Raw genomic sequence first — 21,563 nt, 5'->3', positions numbered from 1 at the left:
CCCCCGCCCCAGTGCTGTCTGATGTGGTTTGCACACTCCAGGCAAAGTCATGGGGAACCGTTAAGATGTTGCCGCGCCGTAGCTCCTTCCTCCCAGCCATGTGCAGAATGGCTGAGCTCAGCCAGTGTTTAACAACGGCAGGAGGTGTAAGCTAACACATTTTAATTTGCATTCCCTGTAGGTTGACAGTGCACTCTTAATTCCAGTGATTCAGACTGCAGTTTCATAATAGCTTAAGCTGATCCATGGTTATGCTACTGCTGAAAGGCTCAGTCCCCACTCATGTTTTTATCCTTGTCTCATGTTCCCACGCCCTCCCCTACATCAGATTTAGCACTTGTGTGGCCAAGCAGTGAGGCAGATCAGTTCTCTGATCCTTCTGACGACTGGGCCGGCCAACAGTGAGCAAGAAACAATAGTTTCCACCCAGATCAGCAAGTTGCTGTATTACCACATGATAGCTAGTCCATAGCAAACGAGAAAGAGGTTAGAAACACTCCTTTCAGCATGATCTTGGATCAGCTTGAGCCAACTGTGAAACCTCACCCTCAGTCAACACCAGGCAATTCATTAACTCAGTTGTGTATCCAAGTCTTAATACTCTGGCTCCTTGCTCACACAGGGAAAGCTGCCTGTTCCACTCTTCCCCCCATACCCTGTGGGTTGGGTCTGGAGGAATGAGGGAATGATCACACTTCCTTTCTGCATCTTTACCAGACTCTGTTCTGGGAAGCTGTGGGAAGGAACAATCCATGACTTTCTTGCATTTATGTTGTGATGTACTTGCACAGCCTTGAACGGGGAAAGTTTCTTGTTCACTTACTCAAGGTGAACAAGGCCATCATATCATCTGGTCCTTCACATGTCCTGAGAACTTAAAAGGTAACTAAACCACACCCAGTGTAGACTATCAGTTGGGAAACATCAAAACCAAAGCATACCACACAATGCTTCACATCAGACATCAGGAATTTTTACCCACTTCCTGACAGATTTCCTGATGGGTCATTAACAGTGATTAATCAGCCTGACCGTTAACCCCCTGCATTCCTGAGAGATTAATCTCAACACAAGGCCTCCTGCAAGCAATTTCTTTCCTTTCTGAAACATCCTACTACATTAAGTTATGCACTGTTTCTAAAATGATCGGTGACAAGCATTACAGATGCATGAATTCCCCTGAAATGTTTGGTTTGTGGTGAATGTTGAAAATAAAACATACAACATTCACAACTCTGCAATTTTAATTTGTATGTCACCTAAAAAGCACAGATGAAAGTATCTGCTTTACATTTCAAAGCCCATATAAAGCATCAACTTTGAAGGCAGGTAATAGTGCTCTCATTTCACATGATGGGAAATTAACCCAACTCAAGATCAAGGATGTTAAGAACACCCACTTTGAGACATCTGTGGGCTGAATCCAAAGCTCCAGATCTTTCAAGGGCTAACAGGAGTCACATGAGCTACCCATCCCTTGAAAGTGAGGCACAGCTTGGGAACCCTAAAACTGAGATATGCAAAATAATTAAGTGGACCTCCACAGCTCTGCTGGACTCTCAATCAGAATCAGAACAGAGGAGCTCCCATCCCACTGTTTACGAGAAAAATACTGCAAGGTGTCCATGAGGTGATGGCTTTCTCTTAGTGCACACTAAGAAGTCTGAAGTCTGGGAAAGAACACGGGGGAGCTACATTCTCCTGGATAATAATATTCCAGTATGCTGCTCAGCACTGGGGAACAAAGTTATTCTGTGTAGTAGATGGTTAGTCTAACCCCAGAAAGCCAACAAAGTATTCACCCACAGGGAGCACTGTTTTCTGAATCATCGAAACAATTCAGTGTGATGATGCTCATATAAACTCCTTTCAACTCCAGATAGCATTTATGAGAAGTGACAAATTTATTTCTTTCTTACACAATGGAGTAAGAGCATGGAACCAGGAACTCCACATACCACTCTGAAAACAACAGATCCATGTTGCTGAACCTGTGAGATTCCTGTCAACCAAACAATTCACCACTACTCTGTTTCCTACCCTACTAGGGCAATAGATATTTTGGCATGGAATTTTTCAACTTGGGATACACATCTGTGTAAATGTTCTGTTCAAGACTGAATTCACTTTTGCCTTCATTATCTGCTTCTTCCCTGGTTCCACTTGAGCTTTGATCTGTGACTTCCCTTCATTTGATCTGGAAGTTCATACCTCACAGAAACTCAGAAACAGCAGAAGAAACCATCCACACATTCTTTCCCCCCCTGCAGTGCATCTAAAAAACATTTATGACATACAAAATGCAATACTGGAAAATTCTCATTACACTTCATCTGAACACAAAACTCTCCAGTGGCTCTCTTGCGAAGTTATAAACCATGATGCATCAACAACAGGGAAGCACACAGACATCACCACTAATAGACAGAAGATGGACTTTCAGTTGCACATGCTACAGGAGCTGTATCCCCCTTTCCCAAAATTTGAACTTGTACAGAATCAAGAGTCATGGTTGAAGGCTGGTCTAAATATAGCAGCGCCTCAGAAGGTTGATTTGTACTTCTCAAACTGGTTTATCAAGCCTCAACAACATGCAGCTACTCTCCTACTCTAATCAAAAGCTTCACTTATCTCATTTCCTTGAGCAGTACTTCACTCCTTTCATTATTCATGTCACGCTTGTGCCAAATTGTGGTCTCGTCCCAACAAAGCTCACGCTTCTGTGTTAATTCACAAATATCATTTTATGATGAAATGAAAAAGCTAAAGCTCTGCCCAAAATACATCACAGTATTTTGATAGTACACTGGAAATTCTAGCAGTGAGTTTCCCTCCCCTACCAGGAGACAACTGGCCAAATTGTCACTAACTGTGTCACCTAGTATCACATATGAGGCTGACATGGCTTCAGGACCCCATAATTTAACAATTAAGTAAGAAGAAGGGAATATCTGTGCTGGACAATTTTACTGGCCACATGTGGTTTTTTTTCTCTCAGACTGAAAATGCCAAAGGACTCTTAGTGCTCCCATCTAATCTGCTGAGAAGCACTCAGAATGACACAACTGCCATCTCGCCTGGAATTGATCAAAAAAACATTCTTTTTTTTGCACGAAAGCTCCATATGCTCGAGTGCCTCTTTCAAAACCACAGCATCTAGCCTTTGTTGGCTGGCCACTGCTTCTGCCTACCTCTGAACTACACATCCTGGAAGGGAAAGAAAACCACCAAACTTCAGGAGGTTTTTTTGTCTGAGCTCTCCCCAGCTTTGTCCCCTTGCCAGCTCCCTGCATTCTTTTTCCAACTGAGTTTGTGTAATCGTTTCAATGACTACCCAAGCTGTATCTCCTCTCCTGAATTTCAGTTAGATGTGACTTACAAGCCAGAACTGCTGTTCTGCTCAACAGTATTGTTCTTTGCTACCCACTCATTCTCTTGTCCTTAACCTGTGGGGTGGGATTGCAGAAAACAGGGCTCCCACACCTCACTCATGGTCTTCAGCAGCAGGTGACCACCAAGACACTGCTTCTGACAGAAAGGCATTCTCTGTGAGATTCCCTGTAAAATAGATCTTTCCAAGCAACACACTGCCTGCTTGATGATTTCAGTACACAAATCACAGATTCAGTATTCAGTATATAAAATCACAGATACCAGCAAATGAGGCACAAGGTTCCAGAGAATTTCTTCACCTTTTCCCTGTATTTCTGTATCTCTTTGTGCTTTGAAATGAATAAAACAAATATTCCTTATAGACATTTGGGCAGCTGACAAACATCGTGGCTAGAATTTGGGAATCTGCTTTTCTACAGATTACTTTCTCTACAATAGCTGGGTTTATGTCTGTATGTCTACCTTTAAACACACAGACACAAAAAAACCCCCGGAGAAAAGTGGCAAAATCAGTGCACTCAACTGTAAACTTGCTATTAAAGACATTCCTATACGTTACTTCTATAAATCACCAAAACTTACAGTTTTAATTTCCTTCAATTTCTCTAATGAAAGTTGTAAAATATATTCTGTCTGTGGGACAGGCTACTAAAGACTAAGTCTTTTATTCTTGATAAGAAATATAACTTCTGGCATTTTCTGCAGTTATAATTTGCAAAAGCAAGAAGCCTGATTTCCCTGCTATTCTCATTTCTCTGTTCTTGTTCTTTTGAAAACCCAATTATGCAATATCACCAATCTAACTCAAACCTTTCTGGTTTCTGTAGTGACAAAAATTACTTGGCATTGAAAACTCTGTTGGGTGAAATAATGAAATCTGATATTTTTCAATATCATTACTGCAATTGGCATTTCAGGGCAACTAGGCTGGTAAGGGGTTCCAGAGCCAGGTTTGCCTTCCCTCTCACCACAGCCAGAACTGATGTGAAGAAATTGAGAACAGTAAGTTATATTCCACTATAGCCTGGATGATACTTGGTTCTGCAGAGAACAGTTTTAAAGAAGAAAGGGAGGCATGTAACATTTGTTAGCTAACCATGAAGAGGGAAAAAAAATTATGAGGGGTTTGGCCAAGAATATGCTGCACTATTACACAGCGGATTGCATTTGCAACTTCCTACAGCTCAGGCCAGAAAAAGATACTTGGGAAGGTGACGCTCTGGATGTGCCAGGAGTGCCAGCTTCCACTAGCTATTTTTAACTGCAGAAATTGCATTAGAAAGGATGACTGCACACAGTTGGTCTTCCTTCCTCTTCATCCTTTCTGCAACTCAGATATCCCAGAGTGCTATCTACCATTACAAACTGGCACTCCTCATGTGCACTGGTAGCCCAGGATCTGCTCCAACACTACAGGGTGAGCTACATAACAGGACTGAGTATCTTCTTGGAGGAGACCCTGAGCTGGACTCAGTCAAGAGGAGGAGAGAAATCAAAAAAAGGATGCAGCATGTTTTGCTGTAATGATTTTACTTCTGTTGCATTACATAGGTAGCCCAAGAGAAGCAATAAAAGTAATTTCCTGCTCTGCTCTCAACCTGCATAAATGATACCATTGTTTCATTTACTAAAGCATCCCAGAAGTGAGATGGCACAAAGATATTTCTGAACTCAGCCTCTCTAGACCTCATCTGAATGTATTCTCAGGTGCAGATGTTGGATGTGGTATCATTCCCATGTTCTGGCCCACAGACAAAACACTCGAGTTGCTACACATATGCTGCCAGCATCCCTACCTTTCTGTGTCCAGAACAATAATCAACTAGGTTAATTTCCAAACAGGAATGTGTCTCAGTATGCCAGTATTGGAGCCAAAGCACCTGCTCTTATAGCATACTTCCATAAACTCCCTATAGCCTCATCACGAAGCATCCAATGCAAAGCAACTCTGCATTGCTACTTTCTCCTTTATGTGGATATTTACAATGATGTCCAGTTCTAAAAATGAGACAGCTGATAGCCTGACAAAAATTTTCCTACAGTCCTATTTTTATTAAGATGAGCATAGAGAACAAGTTATGGTTAAACAAGGGAAATAGGTTCACTTCCACTGAAGAGCCAGTGTCTGCATGTTTTGTTCCCTATCTACAAAACAGCATTCTGAATAGTATTTTCCTTATGTTATAAATAATGTAAGGTGCTTAGCAACTTTTTGTATATGTATATGTGTATATGGAATAAAGCTGTAGGACACAATGTGTCCCATGACTTGTTACTGATCATGTGTAGCAAAACCAAACAACTCTTGGTAGCACTAAAGTAGCTTAACTGAGTTTTTTGTTGCCTGGCACACTACAGTCTTAGAAGGGGCTTAAAAACGAGATATTTGCTTTAATATTATATATATATATATATATATATATAGCCAATATAAATTGGCTTTAATTTTTTATAATATGTCTTCATTAAGTACCCCTTGTAATTTAATGCAATTTGTGGCAAATGCTAATACTGCTTTGGGCCCACTTCTCCCTGTCAGCTGTATCTCTGTTAAATTATGCATTTCCATCTGGAAAGAAACTGTACAGGACTGTAGGCTCTCTTCCACTTTAGAGTCAGGAATGGAAAGGGATTTAATTAGATGCTCTGTGGTTGAGCAAAGGACTAGAGCAAAGCCTGGGTGGTCCATGGAATCTTCCACTGGAAAACAAGACTGCAAATTGTTCTGTACAAGCCTGCTTCTGTTTGCTCATTTTGTTTACATTGTTTGTTCTTACAGATTAAAATAGACAGTTACTAGGCAGATAAACAGTGTTTCCTTCCATGACAATGTTGTCCAGAAGTTAAGAGAGCAGCATGGGACAGTATATGCCTGTGCTTCATTTTTGGCTGCATCACTCCAACTCCCTATATAACTTGGAGCAAAACATTTTTAGCCTGTGCTTCAGTGCACCCAGTCGCTAACATTTTTGTGCCACTTTTCCAATTTGTACATGGGGAATAATATAGCTTTCTGCTCTCCAAGGGGAAAGAGGGTGCATCGAGCTTGCTCCACATTTTCTCAATTGACTGTCAATGCTTGCAATGTCACTCTTGCAATCCCTCTTGTCACTGGATACCTGTATACCTTTAGGCCACTGACCAAGCCTTGACATACTGAAGTATCTTTAGAAGGCCTGAATCAGAAACTCATGAGCAACTAAGCAAGTCCCATCTAGACTTAACTGTGAGTCAACTCACATGCAGTCATTTCAGTCATGTGCCCTTTCACAGTTCAGCTGAACTTTAGAACATAATAGATGCAGCTTTATTTAGACTTACAGTGCTGATCACTGATTGGAGTGCCTGGCAGATTAACTTATTCCTCATGGTTTTTCTGTTCTAAAATTCAATGGATTCCATATTTGTAAAAAAGGGAATGCAGAAGGCTAAGTCAGAAAGTGGGCTATGACTGGAACTAAACTTATTTATTAACCTATTTGGGTTGCATGTTAAAGAAAGGAAGCTATTATGCTGTCGTTTTGTGGGATGTTAATAGGAGCTCTGAGCATAATTACTCTGTGTTGATGTGTCTGAATAAACTCCACTGATAAATAAGATTTTTGCCCAGTAGTAACTTCTCTTTCCTTGAAAATGAAAGGGAAGATGAGAAGAGAAAAAAAACAGAAGAACTGAAAAAAATAGACAAAAAGAGAAAAGAAAATGCAAAGACAAAGAAAAAAGAAAAAGAAAAAAGAAAGAAAGAAAAAGAAAAATCATTTTAGGGTTAAGGAAAAAAGAAAATAGAAAACCGCAAAGGTTTACTCCTTGCTACATCCTTGGGTAGGAAAAGGTTAAACAGTCAACATTTTTCTTTTCTTAGCAAGTTAGAGAACTATACATCAGACACATTGTCTGCCAAATGCTTCATTTACTACCAGCTGCATTTTTACTTTGTTGAGAGATAACTGAAATAAAATCACTGTTCTTTGTGCAAACAGCATGCTAAATAATGCACGGCTACAAGATTATTAAATAGCAAAGGCATTTGATAATATTAGAGTCAACCACAAGTCCCACTTCTGCTGATGCACAGAATTTTGAGTAATTAGTCATTGCACAGAATGTTGTATTTATATCCCCTTGAGCCTCAGACGTTAGGCCACAAAGTCAGGAGACAAAGAATTGCTGTTATTAGGAGGACTGTTTCGGATTTATTTATATTCTAAGGCTTTATTTCAGTGTCCACTTCACTCCTCTGGCTCAGGCTTCCTCCCAACCAGAAGATACAGCTAAGTCAGAGAATTTTAGTGTAAACCATATTTTTACAGACAAGACCTCTCAACTTCAAGCAGAAGCACTTCAATGAGATTGCAAAGCCCCCAAAGAAGCACAATTGGCCTGAGGTTATATGAAAAGCCTGGGAAAAAGGCCTCCCAGGTTCTGTTCTGATCTCTAACAGACTTCTCATGGCTTATATGCAACACATTAATAGCAGCTCCAATTTATGGACAGATAAATTGGGATACAAAGAAGACACGTAACTCTTCCAAGGATTTACAGCAAGTCTTTTGCAGAGCCCTGGGACTCTTAATCAGTCCTTTGTTAAAATTGCTAAACCACACTGCCTTCTTTAGACCACAATTGCTACACAGGCCTGAATACTGTGACATATCTAAAATTATACAGCTATACACTTATATGAGGCTTTATTAAAATAAAAGTTGTGTAACATCTTCAGAGTTCAATACAAAGCTGCCCAGTGAGCAAAGTACTGTTTAAAGACAGCCTTCATAATTCTCTCTCCTAATAGAAGAGACACATCTAATAAATTGTATTAAAAAATCTGAGGGAAACAGGATTTTAACACAAAACATCTGATGACAATTCATATTGTAGCAACGGGCCTTTCTCCTAGATGACTTTCATGTTTACAACCATGGCACTTCAACCTGTGAGCTTCTCTTAGAAGGTTGTGCAATCTCTGTATTCAAAAAGCACAACCAGACAGGGAAAATGCTGGTAACATAAGAAATTACATGGTAAATGTAATGGTTGTACTTAGAAATACTGCAAAGTTAAACATTCTAGGTTCTCCATGACATTTAAAAGAGGGACCATTGACTTGCTGTGATTACTAGGGGCACCTTTGTGAAAACTGATTCCAAATTTTCATTTAAATATGCGTGCCCAAGTGCATCCATTTGCCTTTCAACAAAATACACCTATGCCTAAGCCAGAGATGCAGATGCCTGATCTCCTGGCTGTGAGTGTGCTAATGCAGGACTTTTTGCACACAACAGTGGTATGTATAACCCTAGAGGTCAACTTGATAAAGAGATCTTAAATACAGCAACCATACTGTGCATTTAGAAGACCAGATGAGACAAAAATTGGAAAGTCACTCTAATTGGTGCAAGTATATGTTTGTCATCTTGATCCAAGCTGGGTTCTGGTGCAAACTGGAGGTTCTAAAAACTAACTCTAGATGACTTCCTTCCCCAAAGTGATCTTAGTGCTGTAACCTAGAAATGGGGGGCCAACAGAGCAGCCCCAGCTTACTGAGAGAGCCCCCCATTTTCCACTAATGCCGTTGCACAGGAGAGATTCTGCCAGTGCCAGCTCCCTGGTTCAAGTCATGGACCCTAGACAGGACACCCCATCTCCAACGGCAAGGAGCAACCACAGAACCACACAGTAAATCCCAGAACCAGAGGACACATTCCAGCCTGCCATTGCCACTGACCACCAGACTGCCCCACCTCCAGAGGAGGCCTGGCATGGTTCTGAAGCCAGGATCCTGAGTAACCTGGAGCCCTAGACAGCCTGAATGCCCCTCTGAAATCCACCTGCACATACTAAGCCTCAGGCAGGCCTCTGGCAGTACCTCGAGGTCTTGACTTGGTTCCCAGTTGTCACTTGAAGTGCTCAGCTCCATACTATCCCATAGTGCTTTTTTTCAAAATGGAAGGGAATTAATCTCACTGCTGGCCATATTCCAGCTTTGAGTAATTACATTCTTCTGACAAATTTTCCTTGGCAGTTTCAATGGAATATAATTAGTAAATGTAAACAGATGTAAATAGTGCTGTAAATGACACTTTGCGTGATTGTCAGAAGCAGAGGGGGAGAGCAAGGGTGAAGGGGCAAAAAGAGCAGAGCTTCATTCTCCAGTGTGGATGATGTTGTGGCCTTCTATCTCAATGGACCACGTATGTCTCTGCCAAGACGGCTTGTTCAGGGCTACTGCAGCAGCAGATGTCAAAATCCAGGATCATCGTGTGGTTCATCACACACATCATCCCCTTCACCTCAAGTACAAATCTGACATGGTGGTGCTTGGTCATGTCCCACAGCTGTTTGTGAGCAGCTGCTGTGCTCCACCTCAGCTGTGCTCCTGCTTCAGCAGCAGGCAAACTGCTTCACACACAGGCAACTGCAAAATGTGTGTATGCGATATTATTGTTTTCTATGAAATGTTTATCAGATTTGTGAATGATTTGTGAAACCTTCTGCTACCAACAGAAGAAGTGTCAAATAAATGGAATTATATAATTATCCTTCACAGCTATTTTAACATAGCTCCATGTACTAGTTTCACCTAGAGTGGAAATAGCTTCTTCCAAAAATAAAGTAAATGCATATATTTAACTTAATATAGTCAAGTAAATTTAAAAGCAACTTTTTAAAGTAATAAAAATAGAATATAATGTATACCTATATTAGTACTTTATTATGTGTCAAACGTCTCATGTACGTCAACTGTTTCAAATACAAATTGATATAGCTGGTGGGCTTAATCAGATCTTTCTGTCACAGAGAAAATTCGAGGATGATTTTTCAATAATTCACTTATTTTTCTGTTTATTCATAATTTGCATACAGAAAGTAGATAGTAGGAACTAGTAAAATGAAGGGAAAGTTAATTTTCTTAACAAAAGCTTATTGCACTATTTAGCTGTAACAGGAGAAACAGATGTTTCAGCTTTACAATACCATGTCTTGCAAAACTTCCCTCTGAACAACTATTCGTGCTCTACATGTTTTGGACTGTGTATGGAGGGCTCTGCTAATAGTCATGAGAAGCATTGCATACATTACTAAAGCCCACACTAAGATAATTAGCGCTAAAAAAAAGAATCAACAGGCCTTTTTCCCCTCTTTATAGTATTGATTTAGTGTGGGTGAAAAACGCCAGATTTTCAATCTTGAAGATTCATGTTCCACCACAGAGTGGGAGATGGGGCCAGCTTTTCCCAGTGTTCTGCCAATAAACACTTAGATTAACCACCTCAAGGGTAGGGAGGAAGAGCCAGGCTCTACAGCCTATCAACCCTTGGTGTCTCCGATGAACCTGTGAACATGGAGAATGGGGAGCACACAAACTGGGACAAGGAACTCAAATTCTTAATCTTTGTGGCTCTACCTATCCAAGTATTTTGTTGTTCAAAAATTCCTAAAATTGCTGTGCTGAACAGAAATTACCAGGGGTCAGTACTGAAGTTGCAGTGCTGCAGAGAGGACTCTAGGCAGTGGTAGCAGCCATGAAATATTTCTACAGTGAAAGGGGAACTTTGAAGCTAATTTTGTATCTTGCATGTATATCTCCTAAATAGCAAACTCTGGTTTTTAATAAGGACTCTGTAGCCTTTTGCAAATTCTGTGATAGAGTACATGTATCATTTAACTATTTGTCTGGCAGTAACTTCACCTTCTGCAGATCTAAACAGTGTCAACACAGATACAGGCACAAAACCCAATGTGATGGTACCCAGTCCCTGGAGATGCTGAAGTCAGAGCAGTTTAAAGTAGCAACTTTTTTTTAGTATCAAACGGCAGGCTAAGAGCATACACATGAACAACTCTGAATACCCTGTGGGTAGGTGGCTACTTGGTAAGCCACCTTACAAGTTTGATCCTTCCCCTGGGGAAGGATCTACTGTAGACATGCCTTGAAGAAAGTAACATGTCCTACTGGAATGTTTAATGCTTATTTTTAATAATAGAGCAATCCAGGTTAGTTGAGGATGACATTATTTTGCTTAGTGTTTGTGAGGGTTGCTTTAAAACCACTTGCTTTCAGGCAAAGTGATAATCAGGCTAAGCACTGTAAGACTTTTATAATGGAAGGCCAACACATATTTTTTCATTCAGGCTGCAAGAATAAACCAAGCACAGCTGTTTTACTGAAAACAACCCACTGGTATTTAAGTAGATTAACAAAATTAACTGTGAAAATCCTCTGCTATGTGGAAGCCAATAACCTGTTGGCCACAAGGAGGCAGGGCAAGGATTTAGTAAATTAAAAGAAACTGTTTTTATTTAAAATAAAAAGATGATTTTTTTTTTTTTTTAAAGAGGCACATTTCATTCATTCAGACATGAAACTTCAAACTGGTAGGCAAGATAAAAAGCATTTTTCATCCACAATGTGTGGTTTCAGTATTGCTGTTTTATTCCAAGAGCAACAAATCTTTATCTCTAAGATATCAAACAATAGCTGATCTGGAAGCAATTTTCTTCTTTTGAAGAACCAGATCACACATATTTCTTCAACATCACTTCTGTGTGATAGAGGAGAAGCTCTAACAGTAAGCTTTGATAGAAGCAGTGGATTTGCCAACCCAGAGCAAGAAGCCGTACTGCCAGGTTCATTAATGCTCCCAAGCTAATAAATCCTGCTTCTGGTCAGCTTTGGGAGCTCTGCCTTTCACTTCCTTGGCACTTCTAAATCTGGGCTAAAAGTAAGCAGAGGCAGTTCGGTGTCTGTAGTGCCCTACCGAGAACCTTATGCATGAACCAAGAACCTTAATGATATCTCCTTCCCCCAAGTAGAAATTTAAGACATTCCAAAACCAATACAAATCCAAGGTCAAACTTCTAAATGACAAAGCGGCAAAAGAGGAAAATAAAACCAAAGTATCTCTATTTCAGAGTTATGCAGAAAAAGATTATATTGATCAATGAAACAACGCTTTCCACAGTATCAGAATATCACGGTCCAAACCCATAAGCAATCTTCTGATTGAGATGAAGTGACTTTACTCTTAGCTCTGCTTCTGCATGTTACTGACCTAGGTAATTTCAGCTCCCTCTGCCTCTGTTTCCTCATCCTTTAAGCAGTTGCCTTTCCTCTTTGTGAATCAGTATGAGGTCCATGGATAAAAAACATGCTACAAGAACTAGTTGTTATTAATGCAATTCAGATATGGAACATACCAGATGGTAAAATCTCCAGGATTTTAATGAACTATTGTAACAGAACATATGTAATATGACGTTATTATAACAGGCATTTAAATGTATAGTTAGTACATATAACGTGACCTGCTCTGCTCTCAGTAACTCCACTGGAATTATTTTGGATTTATGTCAGATAATATGAGGAACACAAAATAGCCCCATATGTGCAATGTGGTAAGGTTTTCATAGCAATGATATCTTAACTATTGCTTGTCCTGTTTTTCTCTTTTGCTGGGGGTATTGTATTTTATGGTTTCAACAGAGCATGTTTTCTGCACTTAGTTCTGAGCAGGAAGCAAAGAAGTATCCTAATGTCAAAGATTAAAATGCACCTGACCAAGTACCCCTTACCTAGCATCATAAAACAGTCATGATGAAACAGCAACAGCTTTTGGGTTTTTCCACTATATTCTGTAAAAATTATGTATTTAATCACCTTATGCTAGACTTGGTAAGTAATTAATGCTTTGTCAGAAGAATCAAACATTCAGCCTCAGACTGTGGGTAGTATCTCCATTCTCTCACAGTGTTTGAGTTCTAGACAAGATGAATTAAATGAAAGGGCAAAGGTGAAAAACAAGACTGCAGCTCAATCCAGTGGCATCACATACCACAGTCAGAGACAGGTACTTCAGTAAAGGAGGAACATGAGGACACCTTTAGTATGTATAATAGTTCTAGCTTATCTACAATACAACTATAAAACTCAGGTGAATTGACATTTCATATATGAGGCACTGGAAGCAAGATACCAATTTCACATCATAAATTAGCCTTTGTGCTAATGCCCAAAGATTTGGCTGATTACTCACTGCTTTCCCCTAGTGATTAAGCAGTCTTTTCCAAAGCAAGACAGTTAAACCACAAAAACGTACCGTAGTGTCCACAGCCCTGACCTTCCCAGCAGGAACGTGCTTTGGAATGGCTTCGTCTCCTGATATCATCATGCAGCCTTCTGCTCCAAGAGTAACAATTACGAGCTTACACCCTCTTTCTAACAGCATGTGTCCCACCTTTTCAGCATCTTCAAGGTTGCCAACTGGGATGCCCGTTAAAATTTCTGCCTGGAAAACAACCCACGCAAATGAAAATCATAATCTGACAGCATTCATTTTTGGACAACTGTTGCATTTGAAAACAGTATTTAGTATCTTTTAAAAATGTGTATTGTAGGATGATCATGAAACCACTTCCTACGCTGATATTCAGCTGTGTCTTGCTCCTTGTTTGAAATCAGTGTGTACTTCAGGCACAGCAGACCAACAGAGAGCAGCCTAGGCAGGGAGACACAGGAGGTGTGGGTTCTGTTCCAGCTTCTACAACTTACCTGGTATACAACCCTTAGTAAAATTACAGTTCTCCCACATGCCTCTGTTTATTCATCTGTGAAATGGATACAGTGACACAGTCTCGGCAAAAGCATTTTGTGGTTTAATGTGAAAAAATGCTGTAAGTCAATTTGGTCACTATTCTTGAGGGATATTTATCACTAAGTGAGGAACTTTTTAAATAAACACCTTTTAAAATTCTCAGTGTTCAGCTAGGTAGAGGGACATCACAAGGGAAAATCTCCTCCAGGAAAAAAAAAAAAAAGATTGCTCAACTTTGATCACTCTGTTCAGTTTAATATATATTTTTGGATGAGAATACCTAAAATTTATCTGAAGCCCTCTTTGGACAAAGGCCCATTAAAAATTATTATATATTTGTGTTACAGCCATGTCCATATGCCTCTGTCAACTGTGCTGGCTCTGTACAAATGCAGTTAAACGCTTCTTCTAACTGATGGTGAGTTTAAGTAAACTTCTCCCAACTGGGTCTTAAAATTAATCTCTTCTAGTTCCACCCAACTAAAAGCAAAACTTCACTAAAATCTGCAATGAAGACTTCAGAATCAAACAACATTTTCACCACTTCACACATTTTCTTAATGGCATTGTATTGTCAAGTGTAATGTACTTTTTCTGTACTTTTTGGAAGGGAAAAGAAGAATGAAACAGGAAGAAAAGGAAGAGAAATTGTTTTTTCTCTGAAACAGTCTACCAGGCAGTTCTCCTGCATAATACTGTATGCCTTCAGCTGTAAGTAAACAGACACATTACATTTTGCTGTCTTCACTAAATTTTGTCCTGCTTGCCCGAGAAAAGGGAAGCATTACTGTAGCTCACATTATGAGGCTGCTACTGGATCTTGAAAACTACAGTCTGAAGCATTTTCAGATAACTGCTTCATAGCCGAGCATAACTTACACACTCCTAGGGCTTATTTTCAGTGGAAAACTTTCTTTGGAACCTATTCAGCAGCTACTCTCCTGACCTTTGCTGTATGAGCAGCTGAGCTTCTTGGGAAACAGCTGCTGAAATATTTCAAACTACCTTCCTCTGCATGACCGAAGCTTGAATTCAGCGCTCGCAGTTCTTGATGTAACAAAGTGTGAACTACAGCGATTAAACAAGCGCTTCAGGGAGCGCAGGCCATGCCTGCAGCAAAGAGAGGGCGGGCAGGCAGCCGGGGACAGGAACTACCACAGCCAGCTCCGAGCAAACCGCCCCCAGCTGTGAGTCAGCGCCCGCTGCCCGCCGCTGTCATTTCCTGACTTTCAGCCTGTCCCAGGCGAGAGCAGCCACCCCAGGGCTCTGAAGGGCCACATCATGCCAACACACTCTCCAGCGTTTATAGTATCACTCGCAGAGCACTTAATCGCTTGAATTTTTAAACGTACATGACTAAGTTCTGCAGTCCCTACTTAGACAAATGCACAAATTATTTCAAGCGCTGTTGATCTGATCGCTATGAGGCAGAGCCTGCTGTGGCGGGACTCGGTTGTTAAACTTGTGCACTGCAGGGGCAAGGCGTGGTCAACGCGTACACGCAACTTAAAATTACTTTTTTTAACCACACTGATCCCAAACAAGAATTTAGTAAGATCTAAATTATAAGAAGGAAACTAAATATGTCCAATTTTCTCTTTGGCATGCCACCATGCTGCTCGAACCTCTCTTGCAGTATAAACTATTCAAGCATATTAAACATATTTCAGTCTTTAAAAGGTTATAAAAGTATTTTCAAGTAAGAAATTTTTTTTTCAAAAAGTATCTCACAAAACCTTTTGTTTTGTGAGATACAAAAGATAAAAACATATCTTTTTACAAGGTTTCCAGGAAACCAATTCACTAATAATGGTTTTGGAGTAACTACAGATAGATGACATATAATATTAAAAAAAAGAAAATTAAAAAAATATATATATATGTACACTCTATTCAAGTGTCTAAAGAGTCCAAGTCTCTTAATGAATTTTAATATCTCTGGAGCAGAATTATGTATTCCTGTATTCAGAACACCTGGTGGTGCCCTGTGCTACAAGAATAAAAACAATTTAACACAAATCCTTGAATGAAACAGGCAAACTGAATTTTCAGAGTACTTTATGAGGGGCAATAATTCCAAACATTCTACCTCTGTAGCAAAGTCTCCAGAAGGAAAGTGGATTTGGTTTTGGTAGAGTAACAGTAAATCTAATATTGGTTTATTTACCTGATATTTATACTTCTGTAAGCTCATTAGCAAGGTAAATGAAGTATTTAAATATAATAATTCTTCCTAATAAAATTCACAACCTGTATGATTAGCATTATGACAGCACTCCTCTTCATGCTTCCCATGTCCCAGATCAACAGGATTTTTTGTTTGAGTAATAAAAGAATTGTTTTGTGACAGATATTTGTAGAAATCTTTCTTTTCATCTTTACACTGCTTATACCAATAAACAAAATGATTTTGAACAGACAGAGTCTGTATAAAAGTAGATCTTTGGCTGCTTCAAACCACTATCATCTAACTCATCTACAGCAGGATGGTACAACTAAAAAACACTGGAACAAGCTGAAAGAACCATAAAAGCAGCAGAAGCCAGACAGATTCTGTGCCAACGATTAGAAATTGCAGTAAATGTCAACTGATGTTAAATACTGTGGTGAGTTTTTAAGTTCCTCCCTTCAGTAAAATCTTATTTAAAAAACAAACTGTGGTACAATTCAGGGAAATAACTAATGGTTATGTAAAGAAAAATTAAATAACAATACTAAAAGCCCAATGTGGACATTTGCCATCATACTGTACAAAAGAGCAGCAAATGAAGAATTTTATTTTTCTGCAGCTAGTCTCATAAAACTACTCAGTTAAATGGACTTATTAAAGCAAGATGACATTCCACACAACTGCTGTCAGAATAAACCTATGATGGATATTATATAATTAATCTACAATATATTTTCAAAATGTTGTTTGCAAGACTGGTAGAAAAATTTAACTAAAGCTTTTAATTTCATAGATACGAAGGTTCTTGGCCATTGTCTTTACTAATCTTAGTTAAGTCTCTGTCTCTCTTTAGACTGTGGAGTCTGGTCATGGTAAGCTGACACAAACCAGAAGTGCTACATAAAAGAAAATGGCCTACTTTTTCCTTGCCACTCCTGTCCAAATGGCCCACTCCTATGTGTCAGAACAGCCATTTGTGTGGCCTGGAAACAAACTAAGATTGCAAGGCAGATCTATGTTAAAATTAACACCACCCTGAGTCCCACATTACCCGCAAAAGTCAACCCAAAACAATTAACTTCTTTCAACAGCAACAGTAATTTACACTGGCTACAGTTGAGAATGTTCCCAGCATAGGAGCATTTACCAGTTCTTCCTTGCTGTAGTGGATTTAGGGCATCCACTTCCAGGGAGATGTTCTGGATCGTCTGCTTGGCATTTTCAAAACCAAATCTGCAGCATTGTATCTAGTTTTGGGAACTCTGGCACAAGTAAGACACTGACCTACCACAGCACACTGCACTGGAAGGCCATTAGGACAGTCAGAGGGCCAGAGACCAGGACATACAAGAGGAGGCTGGGAGAAGCAGGCTTGTTCAACCTTAAGAACTCCTGGCTAAGGGGAAAATCTAATTGCTGTCAAGGGCAATTTAGTAGGTGGGTATAGAGAAGATGAAGCCAGAGTCTTCTTGAAGGTGCACAGGGATAGGGCTAGAGACAACAAGCACAAACTAGAACATGGGAAATTCCAATATTAGGACAAGCTTTTTCACCACAGGGGTGATGAAGCAGTGGAGCACGTGCCAAGAGGTCATGCAGGCTCCAGCCTTGGGAGATTCAGAACTTGACTGGACAAAGCCCTGAGCAATCCATCCTAAACTGGACAGGCTTCACTAGGGTGTTGAACTAGTTGCACATCCAGAGGTCTGTTCCTAACTTCCACAATCCTCTGATCCTCAGCAGATATAAACTGGTGAAATAACAAGAAGTATTAATTCCTTGGGAAGCAGTCTATCTTTTGGACTGGGTTTTGTGCACCTAGCAAAATAACAACTTAGCAAATATTCCCAGGTACTACTGGAAGGGAAATAATAAATAATAACAGGGAAACTGTCCCAGTTTTAAGGCTAATGCATCTAAAACGACATATTATAACTTAAAATACTTTTTATTTCAAATATTTAAACACAGTAAGTCAGTTGGCTACAAACTTGGCCTGTACCTTAGAAAATTTCTTTTGAGAATGACAAAACAAGAACTCAATCTCATTAATTCTAACACATGTGAACAGTCCCCAAGAAGTAGTACAACAGATTTAGTGTATAAGAAATTGCAAGGTCAGGCCACAAGCCAAGCTAGTTCCAGTTGTTTCAAATTAAAAAATTTTTACATACAGGCAGGCAGAAATACTTATCATGCTAGAATAATTAAAAACTGATTGAAATAAATTGGCCTGAGGCTATAATTTCCCTCCCAAAAGTAACATCTTTCATTTTAAACTAAATATGGGAAAATTCATAGTTTCCAGCAACTGATAAAAAGGGGTTTAGAACAAAGATGGAAATAAAATATACTGTGAATTGCTGGTGACTTTTATGTAATGCAATGGCAGAACAGTAGCTTTCCATTACTTAAAACACAAAAGGCAAATTCAAGAGATATTTTGAAATATATTATTTCTAAAGGACCTGTTTTTGTTTTGACTCCTAGAGAGATCAATTATATTTTCATAAGGAAGATTATTCTTACTATTAATCTCTCTATATTAACAAGCAGACTTATCCCAGACTATAGATAAAGTTTTATAAACTTCATATTCTCTGAATCTTGTAAAAGGCAATAATGTCTCTTGATTCTGGACATAGAAACAAATATTTATTCCAAAAAATGATCTATCCTCTGTTAATAGACAGTAACACTTAAAAGGAAACAGTAGGAATATATCTGGTTTTCTGTGTTATTTTTACACATCTTACAGTTTTAACCAAATCAGCAATTAACTTGTATTGCTTTCTGCTATTGAAGCTCCAGTGCTAGTATTTAATTAAATCTTTGCAAGGCCTTCTTTAGATCAGAAGTCTGATACCCATTTTACATTAGGGAGAAAGTAGTTCCCAATTTTGCATTAAAAATAGCTTGTCAAACTTAATAATTTGCTGTAACCATTCAGGAGTTTTTCTTCTCCTGAAGGGCTCCTCAGTAGTCTTTGAACAGAGAAGCAGCTGTTCTTCAAAACGTTTGGGATCAAATTGAAATTGCTGATGTGCAATATATTTTGGTTCCTAACCTGCAGGGCTATGTAACTGCATGCACACGCTAAGAAAGAAAAACAACACATGAACTGTATTGACATTGTGGTTATGCCTAGAGCCATCTGCAGCAAGGAATCACACAAATACGTGGGAAAAAATGGTAAGTATTCCAAAGAGCTTGTCTGGTATAGGGTTGTCTCTTTTTTAACATTTATAGATGACTGAAAAGAACAACCATTAGTTTTCACCAGGATGACACTGGATAAATTTATTTTTCATTAGAAGAATTAAGGGAATGGAGAACTAGCACATTCCTGCACAAACCTCAGGGATTAGGCTGTGCTACATCTGGGAATTAACAAACTAGTCTCAACAAGTTTGATCTTTCTGGGAAAAGATAAAACTGAACTACAGGCTAAGCAGCACAAGAACTGATAACCTTGCAAGATTTGTTCTTACATTTTTGTTCATGAACCACATAAAAAGAAAGTAATGTCAGACATAAAAACCCCTGTTATTGCAACAAGCAAGAGTGAAAAGAACAGCTTGTGAAGAGCCTTCTAGACAAACTAATGGTAGATAATTCACTGATAGTGTAATTTTGTTTGCTTCTCTCTAACACGTAAATCCATAAGAACAAGCTGTGCTGTTATACTAGATACTGCATGTGATTTCATTAAATCCTAAAGCATTTAATAAAGAATGGAATATAAAGTGTTGATGTTGTATTTGATATTTGCATGTTTGAGAGCCAGCATCCCATGGCTGACACTATAGCTGACAACTTTAAACTTCTGGTCTGTGACTAAGGCATTGCAGATCAAGACCCTGACCTTTAGAGCTGTAAATAACAGAAACTTCTGACTCAGTAATAATTCAGCTAAACACAAGGACCATCCCCCTTTTCTCATCTTTGACAATACAAACACTCCACACAGCATATGAGATGTATTAAACTATATGGCTGGTGTCCTGTTTGACAGCCAACATCATTTTCTGTTACAAACATACTGTTCACATATTATCCACAAAGCACAGGATTTTATAATTTAAAAGTATTTCTTGGTGAACAAGGAAGAGAGGGATATTATGATGAAATTGTGATAAATACTTGCAAAAATAAATTACTAAGAAAGGCAAACCAAGCAATAAAAAAAAAAAATCTGTGTAAATTTAATCTTGTCTTAAAGCACACATCTGTGTTTAAAAGAATGTTTTAGAAGCAGTTGAACTGGCCAGCTCTAAAGAATTCACCTTCAAACTGAAGGTAGTTTATTAACTATTTAAAAGACTTAGTAAAGATAAAGCAGAAATACACTTTTTTTTTCCCTTGAAATAGCTAAAAATACCAGATAACAAGAAAAATTATTCCAGAAAGGGTAAAGCTGGAACATAAATAGGATTTTGGCTAGAAGGAAGACATTTGAGACTTAGAAATACCAAATAAGAGAGGCAATGGATCTGGAACAGAACACCTCAGGAAGGCAGTTGTAACCAGGACATTCAATAAATTTGGTCACAGAGAATAATAATTTTTTTAAATCCAAGAGAATGACCATAGTGGCTTAGAGAAAAGGTCCATCTTATCCAAGTGCTATTTTCTAACTGTAATTGCCAGTAAATACTAAGGGAATTTTTTTTTAATAGGATTTAAAGATTTTTTTCCCAGTATATGTTCAGGATCACCAAAGTCTTAGGTACTCCCTGATTTAAGATGATGATGGAAATGCATATGTAGTTGGTTGAATGCATAAAGTTTAAAAAAATCGAATTATCTTTAAGATTTGTAGAATTAACTTGTTGATTTTAAGTGTCATGTAGAGATGTGACTGCTAACCTTTATTTGGGTATGTAAACATTTGTCTGTATATCAGACTTCTCAAGTGTACTCATTACAGAGATCTGAAATTAAAGAAAGTCATGAAAGATAACAGAAAACAGATGGTATATGAACATACAACAATTACTAAAAAATCTACTTTCAAACTTGTGACATAAGAAAAACAAATGCTTGATTTTTCCTTTTTTCTCAGCAACAAGAAAGGAATAATGACAATAGTTCATTCCTAAGCATCAATTCAATACAAATCAGACATACAGAGAGAAGGAAATCAAACAAAATTAAATATTACATTTGTGCTAACATAATAGATTTTATTGCAAAGTTTCAAAAGGTTGTTTCTAAAAACAAAGGTATTTATGAGCCATTGTTGTTCTCAGAATATGCTGTACACTTGGATTTATGCTACCATGATATGCCTGGCAGGAACTCCCATACGTCTAGCATTTCCAGAAATTCAAAAAAGATGAGCCTCCTAAACAGTAGAGCACATTTCTGTTCCTGACCTTGCATCCAGTGATCCTAGCTATCTTCAC

General features: G+C 38.7%; 1 protein-coding gene across 1 annotated transcript in view; it reads right to left on the bottom strand.

Moving 5' to 3' along the window:
- RBKS (ribokinase) overlaps positions 1 to 21,563 on the bottom strand; it is a 70,227-nt gene that overhangs the window by 7,899 nt on the left and 40,765 nt on the right. Inside the window, exon 7 of the mRNA XM_041477313.1 lies at positions 13,491 to 13,679. Coding sequence (XP_041333247.1) covers positions 13,491 to 13,679 — 189 coding nt within the window. The remainder of the gene's footprint in view (positions 1 to 13,490; positions 13,680 to 21,563) is intronic.

Source organism: Pyrgilauda ruficollis, unplaced genomic scaffold, assembly GCF_017590135.1.
Source record: "Pyrgilauda ruficollis isolate IOZ18807 unplaced genomic scaffold, ASM1759013v1 scaffold4, whole genome shotgun sequence".
Classification (NCBI taxonomy): domain Eukaryota; kingdom Metazoa; phylum Chordata; class Aves; order Passeriformes; family Passeridae; genus Pyrgilauda; species Pyrgilauda ruficollis.
Note: the sequence above shows the minus strand (reverse complement) of the source record. Positions and strands in the feature narration are given on the sequence as shown.